The following is a 24829-nucleotide window of genomic DNA, read 5'->3' as shown; positions in this document are numbered from 1 at the left end:
AAGGTTGTTCCAATTCTAGTCGTGAGACAAACAATTTCGAAACTGCGTGTGCTGAAGAAAAGAAGAGGAAAGAAGACGTAAAGAACGAAAAAGAAACGGCATAGTTCTTAGCCGTTATTGGCCTGGAAAGCTGTTTCGGGGTCTCTGGGGCCTCTTGTCATTTCTGGTCTGATTCTTAATTCCCATGCAAACAATATACAGAAGCCCCCCTTGTCAAGGCTCTGGCCTGTGTGCACACCATTGCGATCGTGACCATGAGAAGAAAAAGGAACGTCGATGATGGGACCAAGTTGCTTCTTGGCTTCCCCTCGATCGGTACTATGTCTACTTTAGATTTTGGACCAAACACCGATCTTTATCCGCGGTGAGAAACAGATCCAACTGAAAGCGAAACGAGGACTCCCGCTGTCAGAGATTGGTCAACAGTTAGGCATTTTTGCCTCTTGCTTATTCCCCTGCATGCAACATGTCCCTGCATTGGTCGATTCGGACACAGCAACAGTACGAGGCAAAGCCAGACGCCGGAGCTGGCGCATTGAAGTTCGCTCGCAACCTGTCCTATAGGGAGATGAGCAGTTGATAGCGAGAAGATTTTGGAGAAGAAAAAGAAAGGAGAGAGAGAAAAGACTGGAAGTAAAGTGACAGGTTAGATGAGATGAAAGGGAAGTAATGAGTCCAACTTAGAATGCAGCATCTCATGCTTTGAAACTGATAACTGATAGAGCTGATGCTCATATTTGGTACTTGTTGCATGCTATAATTTGTGCATGCATGAGGCTAGCGTGAGGCTCCATCATTGAGAAAACCTGGGCCAGGGTTGCAATAATTATGTGCAAGCTTGGCCAAACTTTTGCAGCGTAGTGCTGGCTTATTTATTGCAGCCACTCTTGTTTCATGTTGCATGTACAAGTATCGTAACTGTGTGGGTGTCCCTGATCTTGGCAGCAAGGGTCTTTTCTGGTGCGTCAGTCCAACAGCAGCCTTCATGTTGAACAACAGTTTGGTCTTCTATTGGCTGACTGCACAATTGTGACGGTCGATTTTGATGCGCATGAGAGCCGTTGAAAAGCGACCAGGACCCAGTCTTCATTCTTGATGAGGAATTCCTTTCATTAGTCCTGTATTATCAGGGCTGAACCTCATCCTTCGACCCTCAGCTTGCGTGGATCACGGCCATATCCGCTACCCCCGTTGTCAGCTATCTCCACGACCCGTATCGTTCGAGAAATACTACCTTCTTTCAATCTCAAACATGCCGCCCAAAATTGACTGGACATCAAGATGAGTAATCTTGATTATGAGTTTCCAAATCCAACGCTTCTGTGCTCAAGCCTCAAGGATCCTGATTCTTCGAGTTGGTTGGTGGGCGACAAGGCCAAACCTGACATGTTTTGCATTTTCCAAAATGGGACAACGTACTGGGAACGTATTCCACTAGAGCCTTCATGTTGATAAAAACCAGCAAGCAGTCGAGTCGTCAATGAGAAAACACGTGCACAGGATGCATATCATTCGGATGATGGAGCGAGCGGCAGCCGATAACGGGGATAAAACGGCGGCTGTAAGGTCGGGGAAACAAATGTTCGGCTCAGGCTGGGCTTGCCGGCCGGTCTTGATGGTGCGAGACAGCCCCTCCATCGCCATTGCCGGCTTCATCTTCCCTGGAACTGCCCTATACGTATTTGAATCCATAGAGACCCTGGGAAAGGAGATCCCCTGTCTGACACTCGCTGGATCTTCTTCGACCCTGCTTTCTGTGAGCTATCTAGCTATGCTTGTTCTACTCTTCGCGATTGCACCTAAGCAGTATTTGACATCAATGAGAAACTTGAGATTGCGTTGGATCTTTGGCGCCACCTGTCTTACCTATCAAATTGATTGACTTGATCAGTGGGTAACGCTGTATTTAGGGGAATTGTGGTCTTCATCTTGACATAAAGAATGTGTCCTCTCTGCTGCAAAGGACAACCAATTGATCTGGCAAGACATTTGCTTCTCAAGTACCAGAACCCATAACAGCAACTCACATCTCGGGGAGGGGAGTTGCTTTTACCCAACAACAGGTCTCAGCAGGCCACTTCGAACAAACATCAATAGGGATGGGCAGGAGAGACCGTAATGTTGGTACAGCTCAGAAGCATTGAGTGATAGTTTCTGATGTCGCTGTTGTTAAAGTGACAGTAAGAGGCAGGAAGTGCAGGGACATGGTATCGAGAAAATGCCAACTAATGCCTTCGCCTCAAGTAGCGACTTGAAAAGCTTGATAACAGCAAGTCATTAGCCAGCCGTCACAAGATTCGCGGCAGTCTGAGATTGAGAGGCGCCTGGCACTATGGCTTGTAGTCTCCACTATGTCGCTACTCCTTGCCATTCTCTCGTAAAACATCCTTACCCAGACCCTGGCATTTCGCGGGCTCTCCCTCGCCCTCTCAAGCTTCCCCGGATATGGCAAAGGTAGTGGTAAGACTTGTTGCATCTTCTTTGATGATCCAAAGCATTCGTGAGGTATTGATCATTATGATTGCCGCAGTCGCGCACTGCCTTTTACAACTCGGCACTTCAATAGAGCCCCGGTCCCTAGTCAGGGCGAAGTCCAGGAGTCAAAGCGTTGGCGATAGCGAAGCCAGGCACCCAACAGCCGTGGTGCAAAAAGGGAAGTGTACAGTAGATTAACTAACAATGTGATCTTTCCGATTGCTCATCTCAAAAGTCGCATTTCAGATCGGGGCACCAAGGCTGCAAAGCCGCTGAAGAATCACCTCATATGACCTGTTGCTCTGACCCACCATTCATGACAGACAAAGCTTGGTGATTTGGACTTGCCAACTTGGCTAAGTTTTTGCCGTGGGTTGTGGTCGCAAAAGATAACGATCGTTCGGCAAAGCAGTTGTGTTAAGACGTAATAACCCCCACAGAGAGCCGGAGGTGCTATTGCCTCAATAAGCGCATCGCACTAAGAATCAAGCGCCTACCTATGTTGGACATATGGTTCTCAGCCAAGTGCTCTTGTTTCCTCTTTGGCTGTTGCTTGTGAGATTCCAAGGCCCTTCCAGAGGCTGGAAAATCGAGATCCTGATGCAGCGAGATCTGGGAGCGTAAAATGCCCATTGGGAAGTGCGCGCGAAGTGATATATCATTTCTTGATGATAGTGTGGTGCGCAGAGGGTGGCTCTATCCCAAAATAGATGCTTTCCACCCACACCCACTGTCTTTTATGAGCAGCCAGGGTGTGTTGATAACGTCCATTCATGTTTTCTCACGCCATCGGCCGAGAGAACAACGCCGTTCCGTTAAGGGACGGCATTACGAAATCGCGGCCACTCATCTCAACTGACAAGCCTTGTCCCGTGATTTCTTGATAATGCTGGAAGGCAGACATTGTATAACTGAGATATGCAGAATTAAGGATATGTCGTTTTGGCACCGTTACCGCTATATTGACGCAACTGGGCTGCAGAGACACTGTTCTGGTGGAAGATCAGAAAGCTGCACCTTGTGCACGGTTCGAGCTAAGACGATGCACTGCACTTGCGAGTGGAAGTAGCTTTTTAGAGTTTGACTACTTATGCTTGTCTTCTGTCAAACTGTAGATGTTTGCTCTTCAGCCATTGATGCTCTCTCAGTGGAACGTGCCAGCAATCTTGACCTTGCGTTCCTACTCGCTCCTGTTGGAAAGTCCTGCAGGGCGCCGACTTTACAGTAGACGAAGAACCAGTGGGCGGATCGGCCAGAATCGTTTGCATATCGATATGGCTTCTCGATTGGTTCGCGTTCGAGTGAGTGTTTGAAGATGTGATTGAGCAGGAAGAAGATGCATGATCCTGGCTCATGAGCCTTAACGCGATCGAAAAAAATTAAAAATCCCTGGTCGTGTGGCCTCTCAGCTGCAAGTGAGCTGTGTGTCGCATCTCAAACCACAAAAGGGTACAATAGGCATGAACTTAACACATTTGGACCCTAGTCAAGCTGAGGGAAGCATTAGCACAACAGCTTGTAAAGGATGGGAAGCTATAGAGGTCGATTATTATACGTTGAAAACCTACCTGGGTAATTATGTATGCATCGACCAACTGCTTATATATTGATGGATATTAGCCGGAAATAGCTGCGTGTTCACTAACTGGATAGTTTGGTGATACATTATGTATCATGTCAATTGATAGCAGACATGGTGGTCGTTATTGGTTAAAGATAAGTTTGAAGATGAGAGACTCTTGGGGATCGTCACCAGTGGCCGTACATATCGTTAATTCCTGTTGTGCAGGCGGATACTTTGATGTTGATGGGGAACAATAGTGGCTTTGGAGGCTCTCTGTTGGACCCAACTGTTTGCACCTGACTTAATTGGATACATGACCAGAGAAGGAGCAATGCACGCTAGAGCCAAGAAATTAACTAGTCTAAATGTTCCATCACAACTTCCATTCAACATCCATAAGGCAGGCACGACTTCAAACAGAAAAAATAAAAGGAAGCAGCGATCATCAACACACGTTGCCTTAGGGTAAGGCAAGTGTGCCCAAGACGCCCCAAGGCAGGAGAGAAACCCATTTCCTCGCTAAGACCCGTAATTCAGGGACTCAAATCTCAACCACCAACTAATTAACGTCCGCTTGTCTCGACCCAATTGTCTTACAACGCTTATTAGACCATTAGCCCTCAGCCGTTGAGGTGCCCTAAGATGGTACTGCGGAGCAAACGCTTGCTCTCGACGTTTGGCCGTTGTGTTTGCAGGAACCAATTTGGCGCCAACTGATCCAGCGCCACGACATGACATGCTGAACATTACATTGCATTTCCAAGAGGGGAAACCTCCAGCAGCCGCTTCAGCTTCACTTTCTTCTCAAGGCATGATATACGACGCTTCAGACCAAGACGAAGTCAACTCCACGGCGATCCACACGTATAGAGAGGCGGCCCTGCGGCGTAAGAGCTGGTATACAAAACATGCGCAAGGGATCCCATGTTTGTTAGTCTCGCCAATGGTCAGCCGCAGCGAGACGTGGTGATATCTTCTCCTTGCCCGGAACAACTCCGCAAAGCATAACATTGTACAGATACGCCCAACTCATCTAGGATGCCATAGAGAGATAGCGGCTGAGGGAAGAGAAACGGTCCCGAACGAAACCCGCTATTTGCCAGCCCGTAAGATCTTTAGGCATTCACGCCAGAATAGCAGACCCTCTTGCTAGCGGAAGCCGTCATAAAGTTGCCCGCCTGGCAAAGAGCTTTAACCACGGAGCCGCGAAGCGGACCCTATGTTAACTCGTGACGCAGGAGATTTTGGTTGATCATTACAATCAGTAGCTATCAACAGCCCGTCTTTGTGTTCAAGATGAAACTGGGAAGCGGGCTTGTACAATCGAGGCACCGCTAGCAATCACAAGAATAGCATCACCAAAGCAGGCATAACGACAGCATACGACTCCAGTTCGCAACTTTTGTCAGTACCAGTAAGAACAGCATCTAGCCACAGCCTGTCGACACCAGCAGCCGGGTCATAAGCCGGGTACTTCCTGCCCTGAAGCTCAAGCCCAACCGGCGCCGTCCGGACAAGGTGAGGCCTTGATGAGAGGATGAAAAATTCGAGATTAGGGTCTGAGTTCAGGGATATCCCTGGAAGGGTTTCCTCATGGCTGTACCTGAGCGCACACCGTGGACGCCCCCTCCACCCCTGTTCAAGTCTTGGCAAGCCCCAAGCTCTCCCCAGCAGAGGCGTCCTTTTTAGCGTCTCAAGACCCTTGTCACGATCCCGTGTCCCAATGCCACACCCACGTTTTTAAACTCAACTTCACATCTTTGATATTGAGAATGTCGAAACATATACTGAGCTTCAAGCTATACTTTGCTTCTAATATGGTAGCAGTTGGACAAGGTACTCGACAGAGTGTGTCTGAATTCTCATGGCAGGGAGCCCGAAATACGGGCAGTAAACAGTATTCCATTGCTGTTGTCTACCTGATGGCTCTACGGCTGTCCAAATCGATATGATCAAGTGGAATCGACCAAGCATTGAAGAAAGAGAGACATCAATTCAGCTCTTTCTCGATGAAATTTCCGCTTTAGGGTTTCCCCTTGCTGATTCTCGCTACAATGTCTCAACTTTGACTATCTCATCAGTATCAGAAAGAAAGAAAAAGAAAGAGACAACTTCTCGCGGCCCAGTCGAGACAGAGACACTAGACATGGGGCAGCCTTCGTCCCTATGTGACATCCCTCACCCCCCTCTTTGATCACTTCCAACGACCCAGGAATCCCATCTATACCCTGGTCTCGTTACGTTCTGACTAGATCTACCTCTAGTCTCACCCCTCTCCCGGGTCCATGCCTAGTGCCCGCCGGTGGGGAGGAGGGTATCGCATCTCAAGTCCACGACCCAGGGAAGTATTATGACGAGACCTGGATTAACATTCTGTTACAATTCCAGGGCCTAGTCGCAGAGGTACTAGACTTCCTAGACCCGCCTTACAGAGGATCTCTGAGCTTTACCGCACGATTGGCTACAACAGATTTCGACCCTTGTCGCACATCAACTTATCTACACAAGCAAAGGAATATATGTAGTTGGGGCTTTCCTCCATGATCTCAACTATCCATTCAACTCTGTCTCACCAACAACTCTTACTCTCAACTTCAAAGAGCCTTTCTATTACAATCACTCTCACTCTCACTCTTACACACACATACTTTATCTTTTACTCGAGTTCAACTTGTTCTCTTTACTGCCCTTGGACATCTTGTTCTGGTCGTTGATCAACAACTTGTCTCTACCAAACCACAAAGTGTTTTCAACTTTCCTCCGGGACCAATTCACCCTATCGAATCTGTCGGTCTTGCTTTGAGAGCGAGACTGACTTCTACCGGCAAACTGGCGCTTACATCGCAAACATCTGGCGCCCCTAACTGGGGACGCTGGCCTCAGCAACTCCCTGGAGACTATACCATGATGGAATCATCAGCTATGCTCCCCTTTGACTCTCGAACCAACAACACTGCTCCCGTTCAACGTCCTGCCATGTCACCTTATATGGTACAGGGCTCCTACAGCACAGGTCCCGTGAACAGCTTGACGGCGCCTCACTACCAGGTCCATAACCCGTACCAGTTCTCACCCTACCAAGGTCCACCAACACCCCCGCATCACTCTACGCCTTTCAAAGTGGAATACGATGACCGCCGCCCTGTGGGACACATGAACGACCACGGCCGAGTTCCTTCATACCCAAGATACCCATACGTTGAGGTTGAGCAAGCACCCTCTCCTGCACGAAGCGATTCACAGGTCTCGACTGCCCGATCCACAGGCACCAACCCAACACTTGCTTCCAAGACTATCATCTCAAATGAAACCCTCAATGGTGGTCAAGAGATCAACTTTGAGACTGAAGTGGACGAGCTGATGAAGGCCATTCAACGCAAAGCAGAGATGCACTCCGATGTTGGACAGCAGCCACTAACTCCTGGGATGTCGCCTGTTTCCGATGCAAGCTTAGAAAGCCATGGAACACCCACTCCTTTGGACAACAAGGCATCGAGGAAGCGATACCGATGCAACGGTCCTAACTGCCAGAAGAGTTTTACTCAAAAAACTCATCTCGACATCCATCGCAGAACGCACAGTGGCGAGAAACCATATGTAAGTCCAAGTTACCTACAATGGATGAACTGTTCTAACATCTCTAGTCTTGTGACTTTCCTGGCTGCGAACTTACTTTCTCCCAGCTGGGCAACCTGAAGACTCACCGACGTCGCCACACTGGCGAACGCCCGTTCTCCTGTGACAAGTGCGATCGCCAATTCGCCCAACGTGGAAACCTGCGTGCCCATTTGCAAACCCACCAAGGTCTTAAGCCATACATCTGCATCTTGGATGATTGCAACAAAACGTTCTCTCAGCTTGGTAACATGAAGGTAAGCACTGGCGGTCTTATCAAGCAAAGTTTCGTACTAACATCGTCACAGACTCACCAAAACAACTTCCATAAGAAGACCCTCAAGAACCTCACCATGAGATTCGCACAGGTTCTCAACTCAGGTGAAGCAGTGCCTGACGTCGATCGGGAGCTTTTCGAATACTTTGCTACGCACTACAAGAACAGCAACAAGGGCATCAAGGGCCGAGGAAAGGCCCGCACGGTTGCCGAGCGCAAGCCCAAACCCTCTCAGTCTCCTGCTGTCAACTCAATCACGAGTGTCCCTCAGTACCCTCTTCCTCAAATTGCCTCAAGTCAACAAACCCCTTCTCCTCACCAGACGCATGGCCTTCCCGTCTCAGGCAGCCTCGCAGCTTACAGCATGAGCCGTGTGCAGCCTAATGGCATCAGCCACATGCCTCGCGAGTCTGGCTATGAAGTCTATGATATGCAGGGAGGACATCATCACATCCAGCCACCTCACAACCACGGTATGCTGTATGCAACCAGCCACGTGCGCGAGATGGGCTACAATGAGCGCATGTACTGAAGACTTGTCGGATGCAACATGACATGGCATCATCGTGCCAACTAGATACGACTTGACAGCGTTACACATTTTGTTTTACGAAGCTACAACAGTACGATACAGGAGGCAAAACAGTGCAAACATTACGAAAAACAAGACATTTCAATGACGTGTCTTTTCTTACGAAGGAGTTGAAAATATGTGGCTTCTCGAAGTCTACAAGAAGGGGTTGCACATTTTGGGTGGTTGTCTGAACATTTGGATGCAGGGGTTTCGCCCTTTTTTTTTTTTTCTTGTTTTCGCTGCGTTGATACCAACTGTTTCCTGCCTTCCAAATATTCCTCCAAAACCACATTTTACAGGAGGAGATTTCTTTTTACCGTTTCAAATGATCGGCGACATGTATTAGACGGATGCAAGGGAGAGCGTGTGGGTTTGTTCATGATTTAATGGAGGCTAGAAAAAAGGTGGTACCGTCCACTGGAAAGAGGTTTCTGTGTTCTGTTTCATTTTCATGGTTGTCATCTATTTGGTTTTCGAATGTATTATATCGCGGCATTGAAACGCAGTGGCTGGGGGCATTCTTGGTTATCAGACCATCTACGGGCGTTGAAGCATTTTACACCGGGTTATTAGACTCAGGAAAAGAGGATAGACAGCATTTTTATAATAGGAGCGGAAAGGGCGAGAGTAGCCACTGGGGGCGAAATCGGAATACTGGCGTTTAGATAGTATATGACTTGCAATTCGAATGAACATATCACAAAGCAGAATACATACAAGAAAAGCCTGGTGACCATAAGCTTGATGATCTCGATGCAGAAGCAGAATATTGAGGGAGGAACTAGACACTGAGACAGGAACATATCCAGGATCTCGATACCTTCTAGTACCCTTGAGTGAGGTCTTGTCCCAGGCTCGGAATAAAACGACCGAACTGAGAACTCAGCCATACTCGCGATAGGCTCAACTTAACTAATAGACAGTGAACCAACGAGAATGCAAGGATTGGTATTCGAGGGACCTGTCACGCAGACGAGCTATCAGGGGCACATGATGAGATGGTTTCTTTAACGGGATGGTCTAGTCGAATTTGTACGGTGATGGCTGAGAAGACAGGGGACAGTATCCGTAGACAAGGTCAGATAAGGTACAGTTATTTCCATGGGGGCCATAGTGATGCCCAAACCCCCAGATTATGGTATGGGATGGATATTAGAGCACTCAGCTGGGCCAAGGCGTAAGGCCTCGATGGAGGATGGCGATCCTGGCATCGCGATCGAAGCTGCTGCCAGGGGCTCAAGTGACATCTGAGCGTTAGGTGAGAGAACAGTATCTCGGTAAAACCTTGCTGGCTTGGTGAGTTGGTCACGTTCACGGATACATACAGTACTGTTGGTTGGTAGCGTTTGTGCGTACCTTAATGTATATACGTATATACTGCCAAACATAATTCCATGCAGGCCGATAAAAAAATATCAAGGTGAGGCAGCACTTGTGTTTGAAGGAATGTAAGAGTGGCTGATCTTACAGGCGAGGACATCCATGACCTGCATATTATGACGCCAATTGTTGCTGTTTTGTGCGTGGACAATTATAACTTGAGTTTTGGATTCCTTTAGACTGGCCAACTAGACACGACCTACAGTACAACAACTGGATTTACTTGCGAGACATAATATGTTGAGTCCTATATAGTACCCAGATGTCTTGTTCACTGAGTCGTAGTTCTGTATATAGGATACAAAACTGCCTACTGTACTCATGTAGATTAGGGCTGCATGCCTCTCTTTCTGGCTGGATCGACAACCCCCCTCCCTCTCAATATTCACCGCCCCCCTCTACTGTACTTTACTGTACGTCCTCTGCTCTCTTCTCTCGCTGTATGCCCTGGACGGACAACCGCTGAAGAGTCCATATCATAGTGTATAGTGCAAAAACGGATCTACTGTCATGCATATGCTTATGCATGAAGCCTCATTTCCAAGTCTCTATCTCGGAAGGACCTATGTACGAGGCCTTCACCGCCGTAAACAACGTTGCAATGGACCGGCCCGTCATGTCATATTGTACGAATTTGCTTCACTCTGCAGAGTAAATCCCAAAGAAACAAGACTGCAGATGCAAGCCCTCTACAGCCAGTTTTCTTTTTCCATCTCTTTGCATCCACAAAGCCGTTGAAAGCGTTTGTTTGTGCACGCACGAAATGCACGTTCCTTGTACGTACGTTGAATGTGCTGTACTGTAGACGCACGATGGGGTTTTGCTGGGAATAGAGATCGATGCGCGCCCAGACTTGAATCTGGAGACGAGACGAGGGCGTTGGTTCAGAACAACGGTTGCAGGGCTGGTTGAGGCGGGGGAGCGCACGCAAGCGAGCCTCTACCGTACTGGACGACTGTCCTCAGGAGAAAGTCCGTTTCATCTGAGTGGCGAAACCGGACAAAGCGAGGCGAGAGACAACTGATTCAAGACAGAGCCACCCGGAGGAGAAAGTACTGCAACTAGTATCCGCGTATCTGACCCGTCCGTCCTGCCTTGTCGAAACTTGAAAGGAACCCGAGACATTCTTGATGTGGGCTTGGCTGTGTATGCAGTTGATGCCTACCATGTCCATGTCTATGGGCTACGTCCACGTCCATATCCGTAATCCAACAGCTTGATGCAAGGGAGTCAGTTGTGCTGTTTGTTTTGTATACACACGTATGTATGTATGCATGTAAGCGTCCCTATCTGTGCATGTATGTAGAAATTCTTCAATACCCGAGAAGCCGGTACTGCACCAAATCTTCCGCGGAGGCCATAAAGGAAGTAGAGTACAGTAGTTTACAGCAGTCTAACCTCCGTGCAGCGTCGAGACAAACAGAATATTGTCACCGCTCTGGATCTCGTAGGCCTCCTCGCCTTCGAGCTCCCAGTCGGCGTCGTTGATGAGAACTAGGATACCTGGTCGACTGTTTGCCACACCTGTCAGCCACGAGATCCATGAAAATCTAGGTAGGAGTTGATATAAGAGGCGCTTCTTTGAACCGACGTGGCTGTGTGTGGCCGCGAGTTCAAGGGGAGTGTGCATAGCCGAGTTGGAAGTACAGTCCAAGAGAGGCAGAGACAGGCATAGAAGACGAAGAGGAGAAACAAGTGGCCAAGACATACAGATGATTTTCAAGAACGAAGAGGTCCTTGCGAGAATCGTCCATGACGTTTCGGCATAGGTGGTCTATCAAATACGCAATGTCGACGGGTTTCCCATCTTGGTCTGCCGCGGGAATCGACAGAGCATGCTGTCTCTTGTTGGAGAAGAGCATTTCCAGTCCGCCACTGTCAGTGCCACGATGTTAGCTCCAGAGAATATGGACTAAAGAAGGAGAGTAAAAAAGCAAGGGGACCAAAGAGAGGGCAGAGAAGGACTTGTCCAAGGGGAACTCAGGGACAGGGCTTGGTTCAGGCTGGTGGGGGAACAGTCCAGTCTAGGAGAATCTGGTACAGAGGGCGTGGGCTTGATTTAACGCCCGAGACTGAGTCGAGCTGGGTCTGGGCTGAGGCTGGGAGTGAGAGTGATAGTTGATAGATCATATAATCCATATGAGATGAGGATGTTGGTGAAACGAACTTACGAGAACTCCACGTCGATGTTGAGCTGGGGGGAAGATGCCGATTCGGCCATGGCGAAATAGAAGGAGAATGGAAGCGGAGTGACGATTCGGCTACGTGATCTTGATGCTACAGTGCCTTTTTCTCTCAGCTGACAACTGCAGTTTCTGGGTTTCTTTGCGATATTTGCTTTTGTTGTGATGGTGGGGAGAAGGAGAACTCCGAAAGGGTTGTATCAGTTATACTCCCGAGGTTTCAGTAAAAGTCTTGAAGGTTTTAGTTAGTTCTCTTCGATGACAGGAGATCAAGAGTATATCGTGATCAAGACAGGAACGTCAAGTAGGTATTGTATGTAGATATTATTTGCTTTTCCTAATTTGGTGTTTCGAAGCCACCCGCAACTGCCAACTGCAAAGGCGCTTAGACAGATGACATAAGCAGAATTCTCTTGGGAAAATCTCAGCAGGACGTCATGACAGCCAATCAGAATTCAAGAACCACACACTTTTCAGACTCATCTCAAAGACCCCTCCAAAAATAAACGACTACAAGTCAATAAGAGAAGAGAAGATAACGACAGAACGAAGAAAATAGAAATGGGCTCAGAACCCGTATCTGTCGAGTATCTCGCTTCCGGGGCCAACAGACAGACGGCTGTTGCTGATTGGAGTCGATGTGGTATTTTGGCTTTCGGAGCTGATATCAATGTTGCGCTATGGCGACCTTTGGTTAGTACTTGAGTCACCTAACGCGTTGCTTTAAAGTCAATATACTCTGTTTCCTATAATCATTGCTATTCTATATGCACAAATAATACTAACATGTGTGCCCAAGTTGGATCCTCCCAGGGGAGTTAGCAAGTTGCTCAGCGGCCACAAGAGCACTGTCAAGGCCTTGACTTTCCTCTCTGAAGAAGACTCAGATGAGAACTCTTATCTCATCTCTGGCTCGGATGATAAGACCTTGATCGTCTGGAAAGCCAAAAGAGACAGTGAAGACTTCAAACCCATCCATACATCAACCGAGCACACTGCTGCTATCAACTGCATTGCGTCTCTAAGGATCAAGGGTACCCAGAAATGGATTATCGCAACTGGAGGTGCCGATGCTTCCATCAAAATCTGGAGCTTCGAGAATGATGAGTTCTCGCTCCTTCAGAATGTCAAGACCACACCAAAGTACTTCCCCATGTGCCTATCGCTCAGCTACGCCGGAGACGCAGATGATGCCTTGGTCTTAGCATCTGCCGGCACAAGGGATATTGTCCAGATACACACTGCAGAGGCCAAGTCCGAAAAGATTCAGTTCGAGGTGCAAGCGACGTTGACAGGACACGAGGGCTGGATCCGAAGCTTGAACTTCGCTAAGGAGACGACTGCCCCTGACAGCGACTTACTCCTTGCCTCAGCCAGTCAAGACAAGTACGTCCGTATTTGGAGATTCCACCAGGGCAAAGAACTGCCTGCTTCTGCGGCCAACGGCTCGGACCCTTCCAGTGACGCCTATTTGCCTGGCAAGTCTCCATCGAACAAGGCTCATCGTCTCAAGGCGGCTGGCAAGGACTTCTCCGTCACTTTTGAAGCCCTGCTTCTAGGCCACGAGGATTGGATCTACAGCGCACGCTGGCAAAGACAAGATGATGGAAAGTTGCAGCTTCTGTCCACATCGGCGGATAACTCGCTCGCTATCTGGGAGGCCGACCCAAGTTCTGGAATTTGGATCAGCATGGCGAGATTGGGTGAGATTAGCAGAGAGAAGGGTGCTACAACAGCAACAGGAAGTACGGGTGGTTTCTGGACAGGGCTCTGGTCTCATGACGGCAAGTCAGTTGCCTGTCTTGGTCGCACTGGCAGTTGGAGACGATGGGAGTATATCCCCTCAGAGGACTTTTGGCGACCTTGTGTGGCCATCTCGGGACATACCAGAGCAGTTACAGGTGTCACTTGGGCCAAGAACGGCGAGTATCTTCTGTCAACAAGCTTAGACCAAACTACACGACTTCACACTCGCTGGAACAGACCAGGAACCGAGACATGGCACGAGATGTCCCGACCTCAGATTCACGGTTACGACCTCAACTGCATCGACTCCGTGGGAGCTTCACAGTTCGTTTCAGGGGCTGACGAGAAGCTCATGCGAGTCTTCAGTGAGCCCAAGGCTGTGGCATCAATGTTGAACCGTCTTGCTGGTATCGGTGATGGCATGGACGTCGAGAACATGCCAGATGCTGCCAACATGCCCGTCCTGGGCCTATCCAACAAAGCCATCGACGCCGTGGAGGACGATCAGGAGATTCAGCCCATCGATGACCGGGATCGTGAAGCCATGGACCCAGCATCGATTGTTAAGAAGTCACACTTGGAGATTGACCACCCTCCTTTCGAGGAAACACTTTCACGACACACCTTGTGGCCGGAAACCGAAAAGCTTTACGGTCATGGCTACGAAATTTCCTGTCTAGCAGCCAGTCACGATGGTACTCTCGTCGCCAGTGCATGTAAAGCCAGTTCTACCAACCATGCCGTCATCCGTCTCTTCGAGACAGCCCGCTGGACTGAGATTCGACCTCCCCTGACCGCACACTCTCTTACAGCCACCCGTCTACGATTCTCCTCTGACGACCAATTTCTCCTGAGCGTTGGTCGTGATCGTCAATGGGCCGTGTTCGAGCGTGCACCTGAAGAAGACGCTGCTTACAAGCTCCTTCAAATCAACCCCAAGGGCCACACACGTATGGTTCTTGATGCGGCCTGGGCGCCTGCCCCCTCTACAGCCCCTGTTTTTGCAACTGCTGGCCGTGATAAGCAAGTCCGCATTTGGGCGGCCAAGCCCAGTGAAGATGGAAAGTTGCAATTTACGCAGACAGCTTCTATTGCAACTGCTTCGCCTGTTACCTCTGTCGATTTCATTCCTCAAGCGGTTGACGGAAGGTTTGTCTTGGCTGTTGGTACAGAACTGGGTAGACTTAGTCTGTGCCTCATCAAGGAGGACGGAACCGATGTTGTTGAGAAACCCGCATATGAAGAGTAAGTTTTTCCCGACATGCAAAGACATAATAGTGCTGACTTATTCTTTAGTTACTGTCTACCCAAGGCTGTACACCAACTTGCTTGGCGGCCTGTGGCAAGAGATGGCTCAGACAGACCATACGAGGTGGCTGTTGCAGGAGAAGATAGTTCACTCCGAGTGTATGCCTTTAGCCAGGCATATTGTCAAGTACCTGCAGACTCGTAGTAATAAAAGTTATGATTGACGTCTGAATGAACATGCTTGCTCGGCCATCAGTTTTTTGAACTCGAGACCCCGTTACATGTCACGATTGCCAATCAAACGCGTTCAATCGTGAGGTAACCAAGTTTAGTGTATTATTATCATTAGAGCCATCTATTGGCCAAGGTATTGAAGATCCATATCCATGATATCGTGATGCCAGACGAATCCCCGAGTCGTATCTCGCGGTTCTCTTGGTCTAAGGTTCGAGCCGAGCCAACAACTTGACTGGTCGAAGTTTTATCGTTCGAGCACTAGGTCGCGCCTCCGTCGCAATCCGATGCGTTTCCAGTATTCCGCCAAGCAATCGCTATTCGAATTTATAGCTCTTTAACAATTTCGAGTGTCTCCTTTGTAACGTCCACCACACTTCCCGTTGTACCTGATAGTGCGCTGGCAGAAATATCCTTGACTGCCTCTTGCACCACCTCAGCAACGTCAATCTGCTCTCCGTTCATGTAGTACCATGCGCGGCCGACGAGGAAGGAGATGTGATGGGGGAGGTAGAGGCAGGCGGCGATGAAGGTCAAGCTGAAGAGGAGGAAAACGATAGAGCCTAAGACGACAAATTAGTATTCCTGGGAGGCCGCGAAGCGTAAGGAGACTCTTACTGAAGAAGAACTTCTCCCATGGCGTGAACATGTAGACGCTGAAAGTGACCTCGAGTTGGTACTGCTTGAGGGCAAGCCACTTGCGGAACGATCCAAAGACAGCCATTGTGTTGAATATGTAAAGTCGAAGCGAATGAGTAATATTGAATGTCGGTGTTCGTCGTCGTGAAGTTGTTGTCCGCAGTATTAATTGATGGTTTAAAAGTAATGGATCCAGGAGAAAGGTTGAAACGGGGAATAAAGGATAAGGATAAGGAATCCCTCCTTTCTCTGATGGTACCTTAATCGTACCGGCGTTCCCGAAAATCAGGTACCAAAGTCTTTGCGGTAAACTGCTAGTGTTTTCAAGTACCTGCTTTAACTTGGTCTTACAGGGGGGTGCGGGTGTCCAATTTACTGGTCTCGTTGGTTCATTCGTGGCGGCGGTTGTGGCTTGTTCGTGGCACATGCAATTCAGCGCAGCCTCGTATGCGACGAATAGCTATCGACTTGATTCAATCACAACGACTCTACTCCGTATGCTCAGCATATTTGATCTCGTGGTTTTACTTGGACCTATACGTCCAATGGAAGCGCAATGAACGTCTTTAGTCTCTTCCGATATATCCGCCCGAGTGCACCTCGTTCGCCATTCGCATTACCAATACGCACCTTTTCTAGTACATCATGTCATCTAGCAAAGGCTCTCCCTCCCCGGCCGAAACCCCCACCTGAGTCCGAAATCGAAGAAGCATATGTCAAAGGCAGCGGTCCTGGAGGTCAAAAGATTGTACGTGCGACTGTCCAAGGGAGATCGCCCAATACATCGCTCTGATAGCTCACATGGCATTCATTTCAATGCAGAATAAAACCAACTCTGCGGTTCAGCTTAAACACATACCCACTGGTATAGTTGTCAAGTCACAGGCAACCCGGTCAAGAGACCAGAACCGAAAGCATGCCCGGGAATTGCTCGCCCAGCGTATCGATGAGTTCCACAACGGTGATCAGAGTCGATCAGCCATCGTTGGTCGGGTAAAGGAGAAGAAAGCTGCTAGTGTCTCCAAAAAGAGTCGCAGGAAGTACAAGAAGCTCGAGGAGGAGAAAGCCGCGGCAGCAGCTGAATCCGAAGTGCCGATAGAGGTGACCTCTGACTTGTCCACTGAAGATACAGGAAATAGAACAAGGCCAGATCCAGTACAGGAATCCATAGAGCCAAAAAAGGAAGAAACACGAAAGGAGTAGAGCATTTGTCCAAAGACGACCAGGTGGAAATGCTAAAGAATGTGAAAACAAAAGGTTTCCAAGAAATACAGAAAAGATTGCGAAGTTCAATATCAGGTATGAGTTCCTGAGATTTCTCTGAAACAGGCGCAGAAACAGACAAAGTAGAGCTCCGAAACAACTTAGAGCTTCAATATCTCAAACTTAACGATCAATGTTTACAAGAACTCAATTACGACCTCAAATACAACCTCAAATACGTAGACCAATTTGACATACAGAGCAAAGGAGCGAACGGCATATGTCATCACCTCGTTTGATTTCAACAGTTCTAAGCGGAAAGTAAAAAAGTATTTGTATGTCAACCTCGGCTTCTACCCCTAGGCACGCATTATACGCGAACTACAACAAAGGGGCCATCACATCTCTTCGTAACAAGCGCAACGCCCACTCTTTTGACCATGTCAAAAACTTTTCGAAAATATGAGATTCGACCTCGACGCTGGCCAACCACCCAAGGCTTAGCGTCTGTCGCCACCTCCATGATCTTGTCGTTGCGCGAGTGGGAGGATTTAATTTGTCGATCGGGTAGCTATAGAAGTCAGCAAGCTAGTCGTGATGGCAAGATAACCCAAACATACCTTAGAAGCACTTGCGGTGAACGATTGAGGGACCGCTCTCGTCGTACTCCTGCTTGGAGATCCACATTTGCTGGAAGGTGGACAAGGAAGCGAGAATGGAACCACCGATCCAGACGGAGTACTTTCGCTCGGGAGGAGCAATGATCTTGACCTTCATGGAAGAAGGAGCAAGAGCAGTGATCTCCTTCTGCATACGGTCGGAGAGACCGGGGTACATGGTGGTACCACCAGACTAAACAGATGTCAGTATAATTCAGATACTGTCGAGTTGCTCAACTTACCATAACAATGTTTCCGTACAGATCCTTTCGGACATCGACATCACACTTCATGATGGAGTTGAAAGTGGTAACGTGGATACCACCGCTCTCAAGACCCAGGACAGAAGGCTGGAAGAGAGCCTCAGGAGCACGGAATCGCTCGTTGCCGATGGTGATGACCTGACCGTCGGGAAGCTCGTAGGACTTCTCCAAGCTAGAGCTCTGGGCGGCAGTCTGGATCTCCTGCTCGAAGTCGAGGGCGACGTAGCAGAGCTTCTCCTTGATGTCACGGACGATTTCTCGCTCGGCGGTGGTGGAGAAGGTGTAACCGCGCTCAGCAAGAATCTTCATGAGGTAGTCGGTAAGATCACGACCAGCCATGTCGACACGGGCAATGGCGTGGGGAAGGGCGAAACCCTCGTAGATGGGGACAACGTGAGTGACACCATCACCAGAGTCCAGAACGATACCGGTGGTACGACCGGAGGCGTACAGGGAGAGGACGGCCTGGATAGAGACGTAGAAAGCGGGGGCGTTGAAGGTCTCGAAGACGATCTGGGTCATCTTCTCACGGTTGGACTTGGGGTTGATGGGAGCCTCGGTGAGCAGGACGGGGTGCTCCTCGGGGGCGACACGCAGCTCGTTGTAGAAGGTGTGGTGCCAGATCTTCTCCATGTCGTCCCAGTTGGTAACAACACCGTGCTCGATGGGGTATCGCAGAGTGAGGATACCACGCTTGGACTGAGCCTCATCACCAACGTACGAGTCCTTCTGACCCATACCAATCATGATACTGAGATTTTGTCAGTGGCCAGCCACCGAGAAAAGGCGGCGAAATTGCCGCGATTGCTTCAACTTACCCATGGTGACGGGGGCGACCGACAATGGAAGCTATTTACAGTATTAGCATTGAGTTTTGATTGAGATTGCGACCAGGCGTTGCGATATCAACGCTCTGATGGCAGAGGTTAGAAAGTGGGGTACTCACGGAAAACAGCTCGGGGAGCATCATCACCGGCGAAACCGGCTTTGCACATACCCGAACTAGCATCGAGTTAGCTATCACGGCCATATTGAGGTTGTCTTGCGCCTGCAGAGCCAATTCTGTTGAGCACCACAGTCGTGGCCGGTGTCGGGCATCGGACGATGTAGTGGCAGATCTGGCCAAGCAGGGGGCAGAGAGGCGGGGAGGTTGTCCAGAGGTCGGTGAGACAGGCGGGGGAGCTTACCCATTGTCGATGACGAGAGCAGCAACTTCTTCTGTAAAGCAAAGACAGGTCAGCGTGAATCCCTAGATGACATTCGCAATGCTCGAAACGGATCGATTGAGCAGATCCGACGATGCAGCGACGCGATATGATGCGACGTACCCTCCATGGCTGTGGATTACGGTGTGTGTATGGGAAAGCTGTCCAGAAACGGGATTAGCGGCCAAGATTCCAAGGCGAGAAAGGAAAAAGAAAAGACGAAGAATTATAAAGAGAAATGAGATGAGATGCTGGAATTAGTGAAGAGCAAGCTTACGGGAAAAGAAGAGACGTTGATGGAGAAAGAGACGGAGGTCGGAAGATAGAAGAGTTGAAGAGAAGTGGTTTGGAATGGGAGAGGGAAGGAGACGGAGACGGGAGAATGGGGGAGGGGGGAAAGGAGACAAGTATCGCCGGGCGACGCTGTCACAAGAAAGTTGTGGGCGGGCCCCGAATTGCTGAGGTGGACACTTTGGGGACAAGGGGGGTAGAGACCGCCTGCCAGAACTGGGTAGGGAAACTGAGCAGACGAGGCACAGTCTAGAGCAGGAGCTGCCTCTCTGCCTCTCTGGCTACTGGAAAGAGGCGGGGGCAACCAGGGAAAAAGGTCTTTCCAAACTGCTCGCCGCTTTACTGATTGGTTCGTGGCGGCCGTAGTGCAGAGTGCGTTGCCCTGAGAAGGGACCTGGAACTTGTCCCAGTGGTTGCTTGCAGCGGTGGCAGTGGAATGGTAATCGTTGCGGAGTACGGGATGGACGGTAGCGGTGGCTGAGGTGGGGAGCTTACCTAGAACTGAACTGGACAGTAGAAGGAGGACTAGGAAGATGGACTGGACTAGACTAGAGAGGTTCGTGAGAGCCAATTCTTCGAGAGGATCGATATGGAGACTTTGCGGGAGCAATTGATTTTAATGTAGGTAGAACTGATAGACACTGTCAGACAGCAGTGATTATTTGATGGGTTGCAGTCAACGATTCTGCATCACATACCGACTCAGTATAACGGGCCGCTTCACCGTCTCGACTTTATCTTCCCAGCACAGAGTGACGTCGTAAGCAGAACCTCACTTCCACCGCCACGCGACCAGACGAGGACGACGTCAGCTAGGGAACTTTTCCAAAGCTGCAGCCTTTAAGGCTTCCTTTTATTTCTCTTGGCAGTGTATTCCAATGTTTCAATGGCTGATTATTTAGCTACCTGCTAATTCTCAAACACCCGCCAACCCCTCTGTTGGCAATACGGAGGACCTTTTGCAACAGCATGCCAGTCAAGCTCTTGTCTATCAACAATAGCCTTAATTAGGACAAAGACGGCAATTCAGGTCAGCATCAGCCACAAGGAGCTTGAGAAGATTCCGTCATACTCAAAATTCCTGTACAGAATGCGGGCAACAACAGGCTACGGACAACCATACCTCCCAAGCCCAAGATCTCAAGCATCACTTCACCGTTCAATGTCCAAACCCTTGAAGCCAGCAACGGAAAAGGGGGCTGGTATCTCCAAGTCAAATCTCCAGATGCTCCGCAGATTAGAACCGGTTACCAGCTTCCAGTTTCCGAGTTCCACTCCATAATTAGTACAAGCGGCTAATTTCACCAAGCGCTCCTCCAGGGCAGAGTTACGCGGAGGCAGCTGTCTATGAACGAGTTCCTCGCTGACGAACCACGTCAAATACGCGCGGATCTTGTTTGTACAGGCTACTCACCCAGCCCTTCCGACTGGCCAAGCAGCAGGCATCCTGACCAAAGATGACTTGACGGGAACAAGAGTAGCCTCACATTGAGCAGCTACCTTTATCGTGCCCCATGTTGTCAGGTTATGCAGAATCCTTCTTGGTGGCAGAATCCCTTTTGCTTAAGCAATGAGGCGGTGATGAGCTCTTCTTGCCCCGGCAAGACAAGGTTCTCTTCTGCATTGGAACCCATGTTTCTAAGACAGACAGCCTGAGCGAGATCCTTTTCGTTCGACAGCCAACATCAACACCGCTATCTGATCGCCCCCTGAACCACGAGGCTGTCAATCGTTTACTGGTCGCTCAACAGATCTCCTAAGTCTTAATTAGACCCCTGTTTCTTGCCCCCTGCCAAACCCAGCTGGGGAAACCCACCGGCGGGAGCTTTCGGCCAGTAAGCCAGGCCGTGAGATTGAATGCCTTCGCTTACCTACCTACGAACAGCGGGATCTCCGGCGCCTCTCAGATGAAGAATGTCCACTAAGCTCTATTGATATTGGGTACTGGATTTTGCCATTGATAATTGTGGTAGCCTTGCGGCCAGGCTGCTACAATGGTGACATGCAACGCAATACACGCGCGTCACCCTAGCCAGCCACAATCGATTTGGGTCAATACCATTTTGTGCCGCATTTTTGTTTCATGCTCTCTCTTTTTTTCGCTCTCGCTTTTGAGCTCGCTTGCTCGTTGTAAAAGCAGCGATAATGAGGGGCAACCTTGCAAGGTGGGGCAACTTTGCTGAGCTGGAGGGGAGCTATGATGAAATATTATTCTGCCACGTTGGACTGCAATCACCTGGATTGCGGTGTCTGGTCATAACAAAAGCTCACTGCAACTCTGTTACTTGACTCAGTAATATGTACAAGTCATCATAAGGCAGTCATTGGGCTGCAATCTTTTGATATCGAGCTGTGGTAGAACAGATCGGTCGGTAGACGGAGAATCGATAATTGGTGCGAGCATGCACACGCTAAACCTCTTATGGAATGGAGTCTTCTTGAAGATTCCAGAATGGGCAAATTCTAATCGATATGGTTGGTAAAGTTGAAAATCGAGTGCAGATATCCAATATCAAGACTTTTTTCCCTCCATTTTCATTTATCGCCTCTACAACAAGCACAACGCATCACATCTGCATATTCAAACCTTTTTCCAAATACCAACAATATGGATGACCCCAGACTTAACGAGCTCCTCAAATGGAGCATCGAGCAATCTGATGCTACTAGAAACGACCCTGATGCCCCTCCTCCCAAGACACAACTCACCCCAGAGCTCATGGCATCGCTTATGGGCGGCCCGTCCGATGCGGACCTCATGAGAGCGTCAATGGAAATCATCACTTCGGATAACGCCGAGGAGGTCTCACTTGACGATAAGCTCGTTGCCTTCGACAACTTTGAGCAGCTAATCGAGAACCTCGATAATGCCAACAACATTGCAAACCTCAGCCTATGGACACCACTACTCGAGCAGCTTAAGCACGATGAGCGCGAGATGCGCAAAATGGCCGCTTGGTGCGTCGGTACTGCTGTTCAGAACAACGAGAAGACCCAAGAACGTCTGCTTGCTGTTGGAGGAGTCCCCATGCTGGTAGACCTGGCTACAAAGGAAGATGAGCCTGTCGATGTCCGTCGCAAGGCAGTTTATGCTCTTAGCTCGGCGGTGCGCAACTACCAGCCTGCCATGGATCTTTTTTCTGAAGAGTTGACCAAGAAGGGTCACAAGACCGAAAAGGTCGATGCCACAAGTATGGAGGCTGTGGACGAGGTTGTTAACGGACTGCGAGAGAAGATTGGCAAAGCTTAAAAAGTCGGCGGATAAATCAACAACCCATAACGAATGGATGCATTGGAACGGAGTTGGGGCGTCGGTTGGAGGTACATCTTATTACGATACAGATGATGTAAACCAAACAAAGGTAGCAATAGGTTGAATGAAGTGGGCATTTTTAGCCCTAGATTTTGAATGTTCATTTATGATACATATATCTTGGTACATGATTTATACTACATATCAGCCGTTCGAGGATGATATTCGTTTCCAACTCAGCACTTTACAACCCCTTTATTGTGTTTTAATGTCTGGCCTTGCCGAAGAAAGGAAGACCTAGAGCCTCCAAAAGGAGACGACCTTGCCTATCCGAAGTGCCGGTTGTCTTAATGAAAATATCACAACCAGGCATCAGTCGTGCAGGGTACATCTATTCATAATTAGCTCACGGTTCTTCACAATTTCATATGTGGACTTACATCGTAGTTGAATTCGATCTCAGGGAAGTATGCCATCCAGGCAGGCTGCAGACCAAACGCCAGGTTACCTGCGCTATCACCAGTGGTGGCTTCAATACCGGGCCAGTCCTTGATCTTAGGCAGCACCAGGGTAATCAACTTATCCAGGAACTCGTAGGCCTGAGCACCTCGAAGTGTCACCTTGCAACCGGTCTTGTCGCCCTTCTTGACGCCCCACTGAACAACACCGTTCTTAACCCTTGTCACCTCAGGGAAAGAACCGGAGATGGCCTGGATAACAGCACGGCAAACGTGCAAGTATTCCTTGTTCTGAGAACTCAGAGGGGCGAATGAGTTGATGGTAATAGCCTCGATTTCAGGAACGTTGTGCCATTCGATAGGGCGCTCGACCAGTCCGAGTCTTGAAGAACCACCTCCACGAGGTCCACGACGAGGTCGGTTCTTATGATAAGGCGAGGAGCCATCCCATTCTCTCAAGTTGCCCTTGTTGGAAACGGGTACTTCTGTGCCTGGTGGGATGTGCTGGTAGGTCATAGTAATCAGATCCGGAGCAATCGTGGTTTCGTATGTGTGTCTTAACCGAGGGAAATTGAATGGACCGGGGACGAAGTCTCGGGCAGTCGGGTCGGAGGACTTGGGAACTTGGACAGGATGGAGGGGTCCACGGTAGTACTTGGGAGGATGGTACTGGTATCTGTAAGATATTTAGCGTATATTCGATCATATAGAGCCATTGGGCTGCGAACCTGTTACCAGGGAGCTTCTTGCCCGTTCCAGAAGCCTTTTCCCTAGCATTGAAAGCCTCAATAGCGGCCTGGTCGGGAGTGCCTGTCGCAAAAGAGGAGGCATTGTCGAGATCTGCCAGATCGGACGAGGACTTCTCGGCTCCAGTAGAGGCATATCGTCGTGCACAGAGGGGGGCAGCCCTCAGAGGGAATTGCCTTCGTCCCAGTGAGCTCGCCATGCGGGCTCCTTCTCGTACCGTGGCCATTGTCGGGGTCGTGGGGTATTGGAATTACTCGTCGACAAAAAGATGTGAGGTTGTCGCGTGGATTTGGAAATTTCCATCGAAGCGGCTAGCGTCGATGTGCGCCACATGTGGCTAGTGTTCTGATTGGTGGCTGTGCAAGTCTTCACCGTTATCTTTGCATCAAGAACTCAACAAGAGATCAGGTTAGTCCATTAATAAGAGTCACAATGACTTAGTATATTCTCCATATTCCATCCTAGCTGATGGTTGTTCGCTATCACCCATGACGTAGTCCAACACTTCCGCAAAATAAACATCACTAGGTCGTTTAGCTGACTATCAATATCCGGAATGCAGGCTTCTAAAGGACGAGTGAGTGTTATTCCAGATACTTTTGTTTCCAAAGAGGCGTAAGAGATAAGACCATTTGAAACTTCTTACCATTCTCAGTGTAGTTTCTCACGCCTGCTATGCTCCTAATGTTCCTTTTCCAGTTGATCTACCACACCATGTGGCTTCAATAATACAATGGCGGGTGGGTGTCAGAAGAATTGTCCTCTAAGTTAGGCTACAGAAATAAAGTAGTCTAATTGCTAGTCTAAGCTTGCAT

The 24829-nt window shown here is 49.2% G+C and overlaps 9 protein-coding genes across 9 annotated transcripts; 5 read left to right on the top strand and 4 right to left on the bottom strand.

The window, feature by feature from the left end:
- The first annotated feature begins 1046 nt into the window (after window positions 1-1046).
- Window positions 1047-2171, top strand: B0J16DRAFT_370928 (uncharacterized protein). The gene has a single exon (XM_046130376.1). The coding sequence runs from the start codon at window positions 1481-1483 to the stop codon at window positions 1880-1882; it is 402 nt and encodes a 133-aa protein (XP_045984956.1). The 5' UTR covers window positions 1047-1480; the 3' UTR covers window positions 1883-2171.
- A 4592-nt stretch (window positions 2172-6763) lies between these two features.
- B0J16DRAFT_106842 (uncharacterized protein) lies at window positions 6764-8659 on the top strand. The gene is made up of 3 exons (XM_046121371.1): window positions 6764-7636; window positions 7684-7911; window positions 7963-8659. Exons 1-3 carry the CDS (start codon window positions 6944-6946, stop codon window positions 8461-8463), a joined length of 1422 nt encoding a protein of 473 aa, XP_045984955.1. The 5' UTR covers window positions 6764-6943; the 3' UTR covers window positions 8464-8659.
- A 2509-nt stretch (window positions 8660-11168) lies between these two features.
- On the bottom strand, window positions 11169-12400 carry B0J16DRAFT_106816 (ubiquitin-related modifier 1). The gene is made up of 3 exons (XM_046121370.1): window positions 12057-12400; window positions 11596-11760; window positions 11169-11396 (listed from the first exon to the last, which is right to left on the bottom strand). The coding sequence occupies exons 1-3, from the start codon at window positions 12104-12106 to the stop codon at window positions 11279-11281; spliced, it is 333 nt and encodes a 110-aa protein (XP_045984954.1). The 5' UTR covers window positions 12107-12400; the 3' UTR covers window positions 11169-11278.
- A 229-nt stretch (window positions 12401-12629) lies between these two features.
- B0J16DRAFT_266195 (WD40-repeat-containing domain protein) lies at window positions 12630-15267 on the top strand (the record flags this gene model as incomplete). The annotated part of the gene is made up of 3 exons (XM_046123415.1): window positions 12630-12761; window positions 12868-15059; window positions 15111-15267. 3 exons carry the CDS (start codon window positions 12630-12632, stop codon window positions 15265-15267), a joined length of 2481 nt encoding a protein of 826 aa, XP_045984953.1.
- A 356-nt stretch (window positions 15268-15623) lies between these two features.
- On the bottom strand, window positions 15624-16020 carry B0J16DRAFT_382911 (uncharacterized protein; the record flags this gene model as incomplete). The annotated part of the gene is made up of 2 exons (XM_046131285.1): window positions 15624-15859; window positions 15915-16020. 2 exons carry the CDS (start codon window positions 16018-16020, stop codon window positions 15624-15626), a joined length of 342 nt encoding a protein of 113 aa, XP_045984952.1.
- Window positions 16021-16346: 326 nt separating this feature from the next.
- B0J16DRAFT_338668 (RF-1 domain-containing protein) lies at window positions 16347-17343 on the top strand. Its single transcript, XM_046127467.1, has 2 exons — window positions 16347-16683; window positions 16758-17343. The coding sequence occupies exons 1-2, from the start codon at window positions 16492-16494 to the stop codon at window positions 17136-17138; spliced, it is 573 nt and encodes a 190-aa protein (XP_045984951.1). The 5' UTR covers window positions 16347-16491; the 3' UTR covers window positions 17139-17343.
- Window positions 17344-17348: 5 nt separating this feature from the next.
- B0J16DRAFT_106784 (actin family) lies at window positions 17349-19406 on the bottom strand. The gene is made up of 6 exons (XM_046121369.1): window positions 19389-19406; window positions 19007-19278; window positions 18879-18909; window positions 18040-18811; window positions 17759-17990; window positions 17349-17709 (listed from the first exon to the last, which is right to left on the bottom strand). The coding sequence occupies exons 2-5, from the start codon at window positions 19053-19055 to the stop codon at window positions 17760-17762; spliced, it is 1083 nt and encodes a 360-aa protein (XP_045984950.1). The 5' UTR covers window positions 19056-19278; window positions 19389-19406; the 3' UTR covers window positions 17349-17709; window position 17759.
- A 2653-nt stretch (window positions 19407-22059) lies between these two features.
- B0J16DRAFT_338660 (Hsp70 nucleotide exchange factor FES1) lies at window positions 22060-22946 on the top strand. Its single transcript, XM_046127466.1, has one exon. It carries the CDS (start codon window positions 22165-22167, stop codon window positions 22804-22806), a length of 642 nt encoding a protein of 213 aa, XP_045984949.1. The 5' UTR covers window positions 22060-22164; the 3' UTR covers window positions 22807-22946.
- B0J16DRAFT_370922 (ribosomal protein L5 domain-containing protein) lies at window positions 22947-24285 on the bottom strand. The gene is made up of 3 exons (XM_046130375.1): window positions 23996-24285; window positions 23250-23943; window positions 22947-23200 (listed from the first exon to the last, which is right to left on the bottom strand). The coding sequence occupies exons 1-3, from the start codon at window positions 24238-24240 to the stop codon at window positions 23075-23077; spliced, it is 1065 nt and encodes a 354-aa protein (XP_045984948.1). The 5' UTR covers window positions 24241-24285; the 3' UTR covers window positions 22947-23074.
- Window positions 24286-24829: the final 544 nt, after the last annotated feature.

Source organism: Fusarium flagelliforme (genome assembly GCF_020744385.1).
Source record: "Fusarium flagelliforme strain FIESC 12 MPI-CAGE-AA-0113 chromosome Unknown B0J16scaffold_3, whole genome shotgun sequence".
Taxonomy (NCBI): Eukaryota; Fungi; Ascomycota; class Sordariomycetes; order Hypocreales; family Nectriaceae; genus Fusarium; species Fusarium flagelliforme.
This window is presented reverse-complemented; position numbering and strand designations above follow the sequence as displayed.

What these genes read in the sequence shown, in the direction of transcription:
- B0J16DRAFT_106784 (XM_046121369.1), bottom strand. Translation starts at nt 19,055, where the DNA reads ATGTGCAAAGCCGGTTTCGCCGGTGATGATGCTCCCCGAGCTGTTTTC. An exon ending in GGTCGCCCCCGTCACCATGG is followed by an intron (nt 18,812 to 18,878) that starts GTAAGTTGAAGC and finishes ACAAAATCTCAG; the next exon opens with TATCATGATTGGTATGGGTC. An exon ending in TGTACGGAAACATTGTTATG is followed by an intron (nt 17,991 to 18,039) that starts GTAAGTTGAGCA and finishes ACATCTGTTTAG; the next exon opens with TCTGGTGGTACCACCATGTA.
- B0J16DRAFT_370922 (XM_046130375.1), bottom strand. Translation starts at nt 24,240, where the DNA reads ATGGCCACGGTACGAGAAGGAGCCCGCATGGCGAGCTCACTGGGACGA. An exon ending in AAGAAGCTCCCTGGTAACAG is followed by an intron (nt 23,944 to 23,995) that starts GTTCGCAGCCCA and finishes AATATCTTACAG; the next exon opens with ATACCAGTACCATCCTCCCA. An exon ending in AGATCGAATTCAACTACGAT is followed by an intron (nt 23,201 to 23,249) that starts GTAAGTCCACAT and finishes AATTATGAATAG; the next exon opens with ATGTACCCTGCACGACTGAT.
- B0J16DRAFT_338660 (XM_046127466.1), top strand. Translation starts at nt 22,165, where the DNA reads ATGGATGACCCCAGACTTAACGAGCTCCTCAAATGGAGCATCGAGCAA.
- B0J16DRAFT_370928 (XM_046130376.1), top strand. Translation starts at nt 1,481, where the DNA reads ATGAGAAAACACGTGCACAGGATGCATATCATTCGGATGATGGAGCGA.
- B0J16DRAFT_338668 (XM_046127467.1), top strand. Translation starts at nt 16,492, where the DNA reads ATGAACGTCTTTAGTCTCTTCCGATATATCCGCCCGAGTGCACCTCGT. An exon ending in GTCCTGGAGGTCAAAAGATT is followed by an intron (nt 16,684 to 16,757) that starts GTACGTGCGACT and finishes ATTTCAATGCAG; the next exon opens with AATAAAACCAACTCTGCGGT.
- B0J16DRAFT_106816 (XM_046121370.1), bottom strand. Translation starts at nt 12,106, where the DNA reads ATGGCCGAATCGGCATCTTCCCCCCAGCTCAACATCGACGTGGAGTTC. An exon ending in AACATCGACGTGGAGTTCTC is followed by an intron (nt 11,761 to 12,056) that starts GTAAGTTCGTTT and finishes TGGCACTGACAG; the next exon opens with TGGCGGACTGGAAATGCTCT. An exon ending in TTCGTTCTTGAAAATCATCT is followed by an intron (nt 11,397 to 11,595) that starts GTATGTCTTGGC and finishes TGTGGCAAACAG; the next exon opens with TCGACCAGGTATCCTAGTTC.
- B0J16DRAFT_106842 (XM_046121371.1), top strand. Translation starts at nt 6,944, where the DNA reads ATGATGGAATCATCAGCTATGCTCCCCTTTGACTCTCGAACCAACAAC. An exon ending in ACAGTGGCGAGAAACCATAT is followed by an intron (nt 7,637 to 7,683) that starts GTAAGTCCAAGT and finishes TAACATCTCTAG; the next exon opens with TCTTGTGACTTTCCTGGCTG. An exon ending in CTCAGCTTGGTAACATGAAG is followed by an intron (nt 7,912 to 7,962) that starts GTAAGCACTGGC and finishes ACATCGTCACAG; the next exon opens with ACTCACCAAAACAACTTCCA.